Source organism: Bos taurus, chromosome 10, assembly GCF_002263795.3.
Source record: "Bos taurus isolate L1 Dominette 01449 registration number 42190680 breed Hereford chromosome 10, ARS-UCD2.0, whole genome shotgun sequence".
In the NCBI taxonomy this organism is placed as follows: domain Eukaryota; kingdom Metazoa; phylum Chordata; class Mammalia; order Artiodactyla; family Bovidae; genus Bos; species Bos taurus.
This window is the reverse complement of record NC_037337.1, coordinates 2,413,250-2,426,650: the sequence shown is the minus strand read 5'-3', so window position 1 is coordinate 2,426,650 and position 13,401 is coordinate 2,413,250. Positions and strand designations below refer to the sequence as shown.

At 37.1% G+C, this 13,401-nt stretch overlaps 1 protein-coding gene across 2 annotated transcripts in view; it reads right to left on the bottom strand.

Annotated features, from left to right (window-relative positions):
• Positions 1 to 13,086, bottom strand: part of YTHDC2 (YTH N6-methyladenosine RNA binding protein C2) — a 73,722-nt gene extending 60,636 nt beyond the window's left edge. Inside the window, exons 1-5 of one of the 2 annotated variants that reach the window (NM_001192811.1) lie at positions 12,714 to 13,086; positions 10,643 to 10,733; positions 4,300 to 4,496; positions 2,776 to 2,975; positions 1,154 to 1,320 (exon numbers count right to left, since the gene is read on the bottom strand). In NM_001192811.1, the coding sequence (NP_001179740.1) occupies positions 1,154 to 1,320; positions 2,776 to 2,975; positions 4,300 to 4,496; positions 10,643 to 10,733; positions 12,714 to 12,897 (839 nt within the window). In that variant the 5' untranslated portion in view covers positions 12,898 to 13,086. Of the gene's footprint in view, positions 1 to 1,153; positions 1,321 to 2,775; positions 2,976 to 4,299; positions 4,497 to 10,642; positions 10,734 to 12,713 lie in introns of those variants that run through there. The other variant, XM_059890604.1, reaches the window with a different exon arrangement.
• Between the last annotated feature and the right edge of the window lie 315 nt (positions 13,087 to 13,401).

Genomic DNA, 13,401 nt, shown 5'->3' with positions numbered 1-13,401 from the left:
AAGTCCTAGACTTGGATTACCGGGATACTGAATGGTTTGCCTTGGAAATGAAGAGAGATTTTTTTGTCATTTTTGAGATTGCATCCATTACTGCATTTTGGACTCTTTTGTTGACTTTGATGGCTACTCCATTTCTTCTAAGGGATTCTTGCCCACCGTAGTAGATATAATGGTCATCTGAGTTAAATTCACCCCTTCCAGTCCATTTTAGTTTGCTGGTATACATGTAGTGTATTGGTACATATATACATTTAGTGTACTGGTATACATGCTTTGTTAACAAAGTTATATGAAATACATATTTTATGTTTGATAATATCACAAATTATTACTAACAGCCTTTTATTAATTATTTTGTTAAAGAGTCCAAAGAGATAGTTTTTAAGATCTGAAACATTTTTAACTTGAGGATAAGATTATATCATAAATGAGATCAGCTTTTTGAATCATTATACCAAAATAATTATGAGCAAAGAAACAGTACTACTTGTCAAGCAGGCACTACTAAGTACTACTATTATCAGTAACAATAATTCAGTCACTAGCACTTATTGAGTGCTTTTGTAAACTTCACATCAAACTTGTGCTCTAGATGCTTTCAATAACCACACACTACAGATGAGGAAGCTCAGGCTCAAAGAGATGGTACAACTTGCACTTTATCATTAAACTATGAAACAGGATTTCTTTTCAAACTATTTATTTATTGAAAACCTCAATAAGTTTAGACATGACCTCAATGTTCTGTTCGCACTTACCTGAAGCAAAATGACCACCTCATTTTTCAACTAACACATTCTCTGCTGGCTGCTAAGTCACGTCAGTCATGTCCGACTCTGTGTGACCCCACAGACAGCAGCCGACCAGGCTTTCCCATCCCTGGGATTCTCCAGGCAAGAACACTGGAGTGGGTTGCCATTTCCTTCTCCAATGCATGAAAGTGAAAAGTGAAAGTGAAATCGCTCAGTCGTGTTCAACTCAGCGATCCCATGGACTGCAGCCTACCAGGCTTCTCCATCCATGGAAGTTTCCAGGCAAGAGTACTGGAGTGGGTCGCCAGTGCCTTCTCCAAACATATTCTCTATGTTTAGTGAAATGCAAATATTTAGTCTTTTCTAAGAATGATAAAAGGTAACAGGTGAATTGTCTTTACCTGCTTTCTAAACGGATCTGATATCCAATTGTTTGACCAATCCTTTCTCTCCTTTCTGCAGCAACTCTTTCAGCCACAGCAATAGCTGCTAAGCGTCTTGGTTGAGTACAAAATATACGGCAGGGAATACCATTTTTAAAGCAATCATCTAAAAGGAACTGAGGAATCTGAAAGAAATTTTAAAGTACTATAAGATGACATAACTGTATATCCAGAAAATCCATGTCAACTGAAAAATCATTAGAACTAAAAAACTTATGTAACAGGTCCAAACATTAAAAAACACACACACACACTTTTCATGTTAACTGCTAATAATCAGCTGCTGCTGCTGCTGCTACTGCTAAGCTGCTTCAGTTGTGTCTGACTCTGTGGGACCCCATAGACAGCAGCCCACCAGGCTCCACTGTCCCTGGGATTCTCCAGGCAAGAACACTGGAGTGGGTTGCCATTTCCTTCTCTAATGCATGAAAGTGAAAGTGAAGTCGCTCAGTCAGGTCCGACTCTTAGCGACCCCATGGACTGCAGCCTACCAGGCTTCTCCGTCCATGGGATTTTCCAGGCAAGAGTACTGGAGTGGGGTGCCATTGCCTTCTCCAATGTAAAAAGTGTAATTTAGAAAGATTTTGTTCACAAGAGAAACTAAAACATTTAAAAACAAAAGTATAAAGAAACAGTTAAGGTTTACATGAAAAAGATTATAAAACACTGCTGAAAAACATAAAAGATGGGAATACACTAAAAAAATATGACATATTCCTGGGCAGGAATAATCAATATTGCAAAAATATCAATTCTCTCCAAAATATCCTATAAAGTCAATGAAATAAAATTCTGTTGGAATCTTTTAAATAGTGAAAATTATAAAGAAATCAGAAATAGCCTAATACCAGGACAGCAAACACTCTTCTATAATTAAATTCAAACAGGTCAAAGAGATTTAAAAAATAAGGTAAAAGTCTTGCCAAGCCCTACCATTACCAACAGTCCTCTTCACAAAAGTAACTACTGTTAAGTTTCTCATAAACTCTTTTGGGGGGAAAATATGCTTATACAACTTAAAATATTTGTGTATATAAACAGGTTTTTATTCACACAAAGTCATTATTATATTTAATGTTTGTAATCTGTTGATGTCACTTAACAACATATCAGATCTACCTAATCTATTTTAACAGCTGCACACCTAATCTATTTTAACAGCTGCACAAGCCATCTAATAATTTAACAAATATGACTACATATAAAGTAACGTCCAGCTTTTTTAGGTTTGTTATTATTGATGTTGTTGCTTGCTATAAAGAACACTGTAGTGAGCATCTATCCTCAAATACTTTTGCAAAGACAAAAATATGCTGAGTCAAAGAGTATATAAATTTAATTTTCATAAAAATGATCAATCAGCCCTTCAAAACAATTTATACTTTTATCAAAAGAGCAGAAGATGCTGTTTTCTCATTACCTATGCAAATGCTGGATTTCATGAATTTTTAAATTGCAGCCAAACTAGTAGTTTAAAAACTATAATTATGTTTACTTTGTATATGTAGTATAATTTGATGCAAAACTATCACATGAAGTAAAATATTTTTTCTTCTATAAACAACAAAGTAGAAACAAACCTGTGTAGTCTTTCCAGATCCAGTTTCTCCTACAATCAAAACTACTTTATTTTCCTTAATTATTTTAACAATTTCCTCTTGTTTTTCAAACACTGGCAGAGATTGTCTGAAAGAATCAAATTCAGATTCTCCTCTTTTTACTGGAATCTGAGGTATGCCGTTGTTGAGTCGCCCACTTGTCTTGCTCATTTCCCGATTTTCTTTGAAAATGAATAAGAGAACGAAAAAAAAAATGTATATCAACAATACAGTTAAAAACATAAGTAATTAATACCTTCTAAGTGTTTCTTCTCTACTCAGTCAACATAAAATTAGCAAGCAATGCCTCAGCTGCTTTACTCCTACACAATATTCTTCGAGAACATTTTACACATTTTGATATCAATTAGAAGGCAAATTTCTCAGAAGTATTCCTAGTGTATAATGTTTTAAAATGAACAAAAATCATTAAAAATAAAATCCAATAAAATCCTAAAATGATTCTCAAACTTGTTTCTATCAATTAGAACAAAATTTTAGAGTAGGAAACAATATACATTATACTTGTAAAGTCTATTGCATGCAGTATGAAAAGACGTATGAAAAAGAAAAAACGCCTCTTGAAATCAGCATGTAAGATTATGTGATCAAACAGAATAACATGTAAATTTAAGGCCTTAATGCTTAACAAATCTCCTAATTGTGCATTTTAGCCAACATCTATATTTAAGCAGATAGGAACAAAAAAGGCATGATGTGTTTTATATTCTTCACATAACAAAATATTTCTGTGTGAATGTATTTTTATTAATAAAACTCCTTGATAGCTAGGACCATGCATTTTCTACATTCTGCAAACCTACTTTACAAATAGAAACTCTGTCATTGGAGATAATAAAAGAAATAAACTTCTCATTAGGAAAATTATTTTTCCAAACAGTAAAATTATAACTTCACTTTATAACCTAAATATATATATTTATCTACCTCTGAGCAAGTTAATATACTGAAGATTCTGTCCTATCTCTTCCCAGAAGCTGAAGCCCTAATTCAAAATTCCATTCATAGTGTATCATGGCAGCATAATATATAATAGTAAAGTCCAGATAGTGGAGTCAAACCTCAGCTCTGCAGTTTACTAGCTGATTGAGTGGCCTTGAACAAATTATTAAACTTCTCTGAGCCCAGTTTCTTCACGTGTGAAATAGGGGAAATTCTTACCTTGGAAGGGTTGCCATAAGGCTCTATAATCAAGTTTACTATGCTGTCCAGCACACAATAAGTGCTCAATAAATGGTTAGCTATTACTGTAACATGCAAAAAAAGAAACAAAAACAAAAACCCTGTCTAACTTAATGACATGCCTTAACACTGCATTTCATTACAAAAGTTTTACAAATTCTAATCATTTCAAACAAACTTATTCACAATGAGAAATCTTACTTAATGTTGTTTTAAAATGTTAAAAATGTTTTAATGTTAAGTGGAAAAAGAATAGTCATTCAATAAAAGGATAAACAAGGAATCTCCCCAGAAAATACATACCAGCTTCAACAGCAAACACATTTCCTCTTTCTGTTTTAGGCAGAAGTTCAGTACGCTCTTTATTGGTGACAGGAAATCTCTGAATTAGGCTCCTAACAGCATGTTTTGTATTATGAGTCAAATTACAGGTCATCATTGCATGAGCTGTTTCTGATCCATCTTTCTTCTTCACAGTTAGGTATCTATTTGCTCCCTTTCTGAATATTAATAAAAATCATTTATTTACTATATAAGTCAATTTGTTCACATATGATGTATGGCTACTTAGAAAACATGTCTCAAGCAAAACATTGAAAAAGATAAAAATGCTTTGAGATAAAATGCTGAAAATCTCCAAAAAATCCAGTAAAGAGGAATTGAGTGCTAAAGAGGCCACAAGACCATTTTCAATTAAAATTTCAAAATGCTGCAAATCCAATTTTAATCAGCAAAAAAGGCTTACTTACCCTTAAAGTTTGTCTTAGCAGGCTTCATGGTGGATGAAACATCACCAACTAATACATGCTGGGAAATATACAGAGGGATAAAATCAATTTGAACAGCAGAATCTAAAAATGATAATGAAAATGCCACAGTGGTCCAGTTATGACAGTGATCCAGACTAATATATCCCACTGAGTGTTTTCCCAGTATGCTGGTAATGTCACACTCCCATGAAAAACCTGTTAAGAAAGCCAAGTTTAGTGGGTGAACAAAAAAAATCAGCATTATTGATAAGCATTTTCAGATGTATACTGGAAAAAAAAAATAAAAAGAAATCTTTCAAAGTTTACGACTCCAGCTTTTGATTATAAGGTAATGATGATTTATAACTGTTCTCAAGTTACTAGATTCTTCAATGAGTCCTAATTATATTTTTGATGACTTCTGTAGCTTTAAGAGTACTAAGTACAATGTCACACACAAAGGAAGTCCTCAGATGTATCTTGAAGGATTTAATAATACATGTCTATAATCTTGTACAATGTAGTATTGGTAAAGAGCTCAGGCTCTGAAAGCACATGGACTTGGATTTGAATCCTACCTCTACCACTTACTAGCTGTGCGACCACAAGCAAATTATGTAATAGCTCTGAGCCTAAGATGATGATGATGATACCTGCCTCAAAGAACTATTAACATGATTAAATAAGATAATGCATAAAGGGCAGTATCTGTTACTGTGTACATACTAAATATAATAAATGAAAGCAATTATTATAGCCAGGAAAAAATATCATTTCTTATACTAAAAAGTTAACCAAAACTTTATAAGAACATTTTTACAATTTGTTAATGCCAATATCACCTTACAAAAATGAGCAACAAAGCCACAAATACAATGAAAAGGACATGTATAATTTTTCTAATTCTCATTAGATTTAAAATTTTTTCAACAATACCTTCACTATAGAATGACATGAAACTGAAGATTAACCTATACAGTTTTAGCTATCTAAGTCTTCTAAGTCTTGGTCTTCAATTTACCAAGATTTTTAATTTCTGAAAATTCCTCAATGAATTATAACCTTTCTATGCCATCATCTACTCCTGAACAAGCACTTAGTGATGCTTCAATGATGACATAAAGATGAACTTATTAAAATTTAATCTTATCTATAAATTTTAGTCAATTCCATGGTAAATCAGAATTATTGGATTCTAGAGATGTTCTCCGCAGTAGGTTCTTTTCCCATCAGTCACTCATTCCCCTTCTCTCCCATTTACTTCATAAAATTTTAACTACAGAAGGCCAGAAGTGTGCTGAAATGAGCACTAGAGCAAGAGTCACTAGAACACAAGAGGCCTGTGTTCACTTTCAAGTAACAATGTGATCAAAAATAAATTAATTTACTTCTCTGACACAGTAGAACCATTAATTTTAAAATCTCGAATATGTCTATCAGTTCCAAGATGTTTTAATTTTCTCAAAAATCATCTCAGCAAAGTTTTCTAGATTTTACTTTTAATTCTCTTTTATTCAATCATTCATCATATACTGAATACCTACTGTATGCCAGGGACTATGCTAGAGGCCAGGATTACAAAGTTGAGGAAAATACACTTTTTCCTCTGTAAGCTCACAACTAAATTAACAGGTTAGATTGAAACTTTCCCAACACAGATTGCCTAATAATCATACAGAATTAATGTATAAGAATGAGCTTCCCTGGTGGCTCAGTGATAAAGAGGAGATGCAGGAGATGCCACTCTGATCCCTGGGTCAGAAAGATCCCCTGGAGAAGAAAATGGCAACCTACTCCAGCATTCTTGCCTTGAAAATCCCATGGACAGAGGAGCCTGGTGGGCTACAGTCCATGGGGTTGCAAAAGACAACAAAACAATGTATAAAAATAACTCATATTAAGCAGTGGGAATACTTAGCCACTACCATTTAAAATTTACTAAATTTGGTTTGAACATAGATGGTGGACAGAAAGATAATACCAACTTGCTAGTTTTTGTTTTAGTAAAAAATTCTACTTGTCAATATTAGTGCTTTTCCTATACCATTCAACACCACAGTAGCACTGATATACAATTCAAAAATTAGTGAAATTTTGGCAAAATATTCACTTGTTATTGTGCAGATGAAAACATTCTATACAGCAGTTGTCTTAGGTAAATTAATACAATAAAATTTCATTCCATGATTTTATTCCAGAATAACACACTACCATGAAAATCTAGTAGTCCCTTCACAAAGCAAAATTAACTAGAAACTACCTGCAAAATGTGGAAAAGATGCTAGATAAGTGAAGTTTTAAAAGTTTTTTAAAACACAAGAAGTTTTAAAAATATAGTAACATGCAAGCCACATATGTCATATTTAAGTATAAATGGACTGAAAGTACAGGTAAGAACATTGTAACTTCTAACTTTTCAAAGGGAAAAGTAATCATACGTTATAATGAAGTTCTGATATTTCCATAGCTTCTTCCTTTTAAAGAAATGATGATATAACTAATCTAATTTGATACAATTTTAATATTAATAAATTGTGGTGACCCAAGGATGAAAGAGCAGATAAAACCAAGGAGGGCCTTGGAATGTAGGAACAGAAAAACCAGACCCTTATTGTCCTTCCCTACCACACCAATGTTGTAACTATTAACGAATTTCGGGTCCTCCTGAGCAGTATAACCTGTCTCCCCTTCTCCCTGCAAGACCCCTATTCTGTTCCTTGTGCCCTGGTTATAAAAATAGACCAAGGACCTGTTCAATGTCCATTCTCCCTTGGGCCATCCCGCTGTTCTAACAGCATCCTCCACTCTAATAAACTTTATTTCCCTCTCATTCTGTCTCATGTCTAGAAATTCTTTTCCAACACGCACATGGACCATGACATAAATGTTGCATTTACATAGAATGTTACTGAATAATTTACCTCAAATACAACCATACAGCTATTTCCCACTTTACAAACCTGAGAACAGTTTACAAATCTGCTGAAGAGCCAAAATCTGAAATCACTACTTAAAAGTTCTCAGCCACCAAGGAATTAATGTCTCTATACAAAGATTCAAAGTCTTCCCTCATAGCTCAGTTGGTAAAGAACCCACCTGCAATGCAGGAGACCTTGGTTAGATTCCCGGGTTGGGATGATCCCCTGGAGAAGGGACAGGCTACCCACTCCAGTACTCTGGCCTGGAGAATTTCATGGACTGTATAGTCCATGGGGTCGCAAAGAGTCAAGCACAACTGAGCAATTTTCACTTCACTTCACAAAGATAATACACATTTGTTTAATGTCTAGCAAATACTTAATTTCATTTCCCTTTAATCTGTACTTGCACTAGGCAGATAGAGGGTCTTCCCCAATGGCTCAGCAGGTAAAGAATCCACCTGCAGTGCAGGAGACACAGGAGACGCCAGTTCAATCCCTATGTCAGGAAGATCCCCTGGAGTGGGAAATGGCAACCCACTCCAGTATTCTTGCCTGGAAAATCCCATGGAGAGAGGAGCCTGGTGGGCTACAGTCCAACGGGTGGCAGAGTCAGACACCACTGAGCGACTAAGCACAGGCAGACAGATGCAAAGACCTAACTCCAAACCATTTTATCTTCAATACTGCAATACAAATATACAAATTTATTGAAATTTATACCACACAAATCTGTACTTTTTATGATTAGCTCAGAAATAATAAACTGAGTTAATTTTGTCACTAAACACAATTATTTCCATGTCATGCTCACTATGTTTGTGACAATTTTTTTTTCTTTTTGTGACTTAATGGACTATAAACAACTTAGAAATGAGCATTATCTAATATTTCTCTCTTAACTACTCATAGTTCCTAAAACATTGCTATGAATTCACTACAAACAACAAAAATTAATTAGCTAAACACTAACTATGTTTGATTGTTGGCTCTGCCACTTGCTAGCTGTGTGAACTTGGGAAAACTAATATCTCCAAGCTTGACTTGCCTCATCTGTTATATAGGAACCAGGTATTAAAAAAGTAGAACCTACCATACAAGAATGTTGAGGATCAAATGATAATTTACTTAAAGCACCTAGCACAATGCCTGTCACACAAAAGCACTTAATAAATGTTAGCTACTGTTACTATTATTTCTGTACATCACAGGGTTTTAATGGATTTCCAAAACTTCACTAACAGGCTTCCTCACTTTTAACCCAATTTTCTTATTTTAGCTAGGGGAAGAGAGGGGGAGTGCAGCATTCAATCTTCTAGGGCAAAAGGTAAGGGAGGCAATAATTAAAATCTGAAAGGGAGGTCTTGTTGTAGGGTGAGAAAGATACTTGCATGCGTGCCTGCATGTGTGTGTGCTCAGTCGTTAAATTATGTTGGACTATTGTGACTCCATGTCCCACCAGGCTCCACTGTCTAGAGGATTTCTCAGGCAAGAATGCTGGAGTGGGTTGTCATTTCCTCCTCCAGGGGATCTTCCCATGCCAGGGATCGAAACAGCATCTCCTGTATATCCTGCATTGGCAGGCAGATTCTTTACCACTGAGCCATCTGGGAAGCCTAAGCAAAATACTTGGATACCTATTAAGCAGCACCTTCAGCAATCACAAGACTGTACTTGGAAAACCTGCTTTCTTATACTTATATCTATTCTCTCTACAAGGTTTTAACAAATTTACTTTGTAAGTTTCATTTTATCTAACTTGGACTAAGAGGAATAGGAAACAATTTTGTTTTATTCATGAACAAATTAAAGACTCAGAAAAGTGTGCTCTTAGAACCAAAACATAGTGATACCAGTTCAGGAAAAATGAAACAAATTATAAGGAGGTAAAATCCGGGGTATGGGAATATTTGACTGGAATTTCTAAGAAAGCATAAAGATATAGTAAAGAACACAAAACAAGTGCTATTCCAACAAGAGTATTTTTACCAAAAGGTGAACAGTTATTAAAAAAAAAAATCAATTCAAAGTAAATTCAACTCTCTAAAAGGAGATGAAAAACAAAATCCAACACACATAGCTTCATTTCAAAAGAAAGGATAGTAAAAAAAAAAAAAAGTGATCAGAAAAACAACTGTAAATTATCACACAGTAATTCTGCAATCTGTTTTTAAAACTCAAGTAAGAAGCTCAAAATAAACTGCAGGATCACAGAATCTCAACTACCACAAAGAGATTAACTCTTTCATTTTTTTACATTAAAAAAAAAAAACAAAACTGGCATTTAAAGTTAAGGGACATGATCAAATTAAACAATGAAGCACTGAGAGACTGGGAGTAGAATCTAGGTTTCTTGCCCTTTTCTTCATACCTCTCAAATAGGTATAATGGAACCATAATACCAGGCACAAAAGAAAAAAAAAGAGAGAGAGAGAGAAAGACTAATTTGCTAAATTAACAAAGTTAATTCTAGATTAAAAAAAAGATCTTTACTCAGGAGTGAACATAAGTTCCATTTTATTTAATCATTTCTAATCATCAGCTTTGTGACTTGGTATGAAAGAAAACAACAAGCATGTGTTCCAAAGCATACCATTATAGTACAGTAGCTTTGAAAGAGAGAAGTTCTGTTAATAATTGTATTTATTATTTTAAGGTTATCCATTCTTCAAGGAAAAAAAAAGAGTTTTGGTTTCTATAAAAAAAGAAAATATCTTTCTGAATGCAATCAACTTCAACTTTTAAACCATTTTACTAACATCTTAAAATTTACCTTCTTCCCCCACTCTCTCCAACCAGGGAAAACAAAAAAAAGGGGATAGGAAGAAAAGCAAAGAGCTGAGTTTGGTACAAACATAAATCAGATCTTCTATATACAATATAATTAAGGATGTGAATCTAAAATGGTTTAACTATTTAGTCAAAAACCTTTCTCTTTTTCAGTAAAGTTTTTTTAATTAAGAAAAGTTATCAGCTTACCCTTTACTTTTAGAAACCAAACCAAGAGACTGACTCAATCGATGAATAAAGGCTCTTTCTGTACTGGTCAAAGAAGAAGGAAATTCCATTTCTATATGGAAAAAAAAAAAACCCACAATGCATCATTTACTTGATAGGCAAATTTCTTTCAAGGTATTTCAGTACACATATATTTATAAAATTTGAAAAAATCATATAAGCATATAATCACATTTACCACATTTTATGTGAAAAGTCGATACAGGTATACCTCAGTGAGATTTTGGGTTTGGTTGCAGACTCTTGCAATAAAACAAATATAATAAAAAATAATAAAGCAAGTCATACAAATTTTTTCGGTTTCCAGGGCCTATGCTAGTTTGTTCCTGGCCCTATTTATGGTTACACTAAAAGACTCTGATGCTGGGAGGGATTGGGGGCAGGAGGAGAAGGGACGACAGAGGATGAGATGGCTGGATGGCATCACTGACTCGATGGACGTGAGTTTGAGTGAACTCCGGGAGTTGGTGATGGACAGGGAGGCCTGGCGTGCTGCGATTCATGGGGTCGCAACGAGTTGGACACGACTGAGCGACTAAACTGAACTGAACTGAACACTATAGTCTATTAAATGTGCAATAGCATTATGTATTAAAAAACAATGTATACACAGTAATTTAAAAATACTTTATTGATAAAATATGCTAACCATCATTCGACAACAGAGAATTGTCACAAACCTTCAACTGTTTAAAAAAGAAAAAACTATTTAAAAAATCTGCAAAGTACAATAAAATGTAATAATCAGATATACCTGTACTAATTAACCACTTAATGTCTACCAGAATTCTGGTATCAGTAACACTTAAACCTAAATATGATAAAGGACTCTGATGTTCACCAAAGATTACTACTCTTACCTGTGCTGAAATCTTGAGCTCCTATAAAAACTGACGAAGTTTACTATCTTAACTTACTTGTTTATTAACAAAATGCTTATTTCCTTCAATGATGAGGTATGCTCAAGAATTTTGAACGCTCAGCATCAGATTCCATTGTCTTTGCCTTCAAAACTGCACAGAATTCATATTTTACTATCTCAGACTGGATATGTTGCATATTTCTGGGGCTTCATATCTGTTTTCTTCTTCTTCTTTTTTTTTTTTTTAAGACGCTTTTAATTAAGCTTCCGGAGTAAGGGGGTCTTGTATTTAGACCACCAAATCAGAATGAGCACTTAATATATGCTGTACTGATCACAGGTCGACTGCTGATTCTGCGCTGTGTGACTCAAGTCGCTTTCTAACCTTAAGAGGTGTGGAAGATGCTTTGTCTACCAGGAGTTTAACTCCTTTTTTTAAAACTATTTAATAGAGTGATGCTTCCAGGATTTAAGCAAAGGACTGCATGTTGCCACTTCATTTATCTGAACCGTTTCCTTCCGCTTCTCTACTTCCTTAACTCAAACTAAACCTGCTGCTGCTGCTGCTGCTGCTGCTGCTAAGTCGCTTCAGTCGTGTCCGACTCTGTGCGACCCCATAGACGGCAGCCCACCAGGGTACCCCGTCCCAGGGATTCTCCAGGCAAGAACACTGAAGTGAATTTCCATTTCCTTCTTCAACGCATGAAAGTGAAAAGTGAAAGTGAAGTCGCGCAGTCGTGTCCGACTCTTTGCGACCCCATGGACTGCAGCCTACCGGGCTCCTCCGTCCATGGGATTTTCCAGGCAAGAGTACTGGAGTGGGGTGCTAAACCTACCTCGATTTAGAAAAAAGAAAAAAAAGCAGGGGCTAAACAACACCTAAGAGTTGTGGCAAAGCTACCGGAAGCCCTCTCCCTAGGAAAAGAAATGCCTCCTGCTACGGAGCAACCTGATTTTTTCGTTTTCGGACCCCACGAAGGGTCCCGAAACTTGGCTGACCCGCAGGACTCTGCGGCTCCTCGCAGCCCAGGAGAGGGCGACCACGCCGGCCTCTGCCCCCCGCCCGGGCCGGGCCGTCTTCCCTCCCACGCGTGAGGCAGCCCCTGCCCACCGAGGGGCCGGGCTTCCGGGAGGTGGGGCAGCCGGCGGGGTCCCTGTCAGGAACCTCACCTCTCTGGTCCCCATAGCGGAAGCGCTCCAGAGCGATATTGACTGCGATCTTCACCTCCTCGTCTATACGAATGTCCTTCAGCCCCTTGGCACGGCCGCCGCCCCCAGGGCAACAGGGCGCGGGGCCGCCTCCGCCCCCACCGGGAGCCGGGGGCCGCGGGGAGACGCTGCTCGGCCTAGACATGGCCCTGAGGAGACGTTCTCCCCGCGATAGAGCGGCCAGGCCTGCCGGCTGACAGCCAACGACCGCGAGCCTGGGCCTCTCGGGCGCTGGCTGGGGCCGGACGGCTTCACAGGCGGCCTGCACTGCGCAGGGAGCACCAGAAAGAAGCCCTCGGTCTCCACAACAGCCGGCGAAGTGCCGGCGCCAGTGAAGCTCCAGCCCGGCGAACAGCGCGGCCGTGATGACGTCACCGGAGCCGGCGCCCGTGACCTCAGCGCGCAGGCCGCCCAGGCCTGGGGGCGCTGCACCCCAGTCTCCAGCTCGACAGCTGTGTTTCTCCTCGTTGTCTCCGGTCTTCAGCTACACCCTCACCGAGGGGCCCTTATTCGATCCCTATGTGGTTAAATCCTTTGTTAACTCATCCAATAAGCATGTGTGGGCTCTTACTCTGTGTCCTAGATATACATTGGGAAACCGGACAGAAGGAGTTCCTGCCCTCAAGGAGTTTGCGTTCTATTGGGGGTA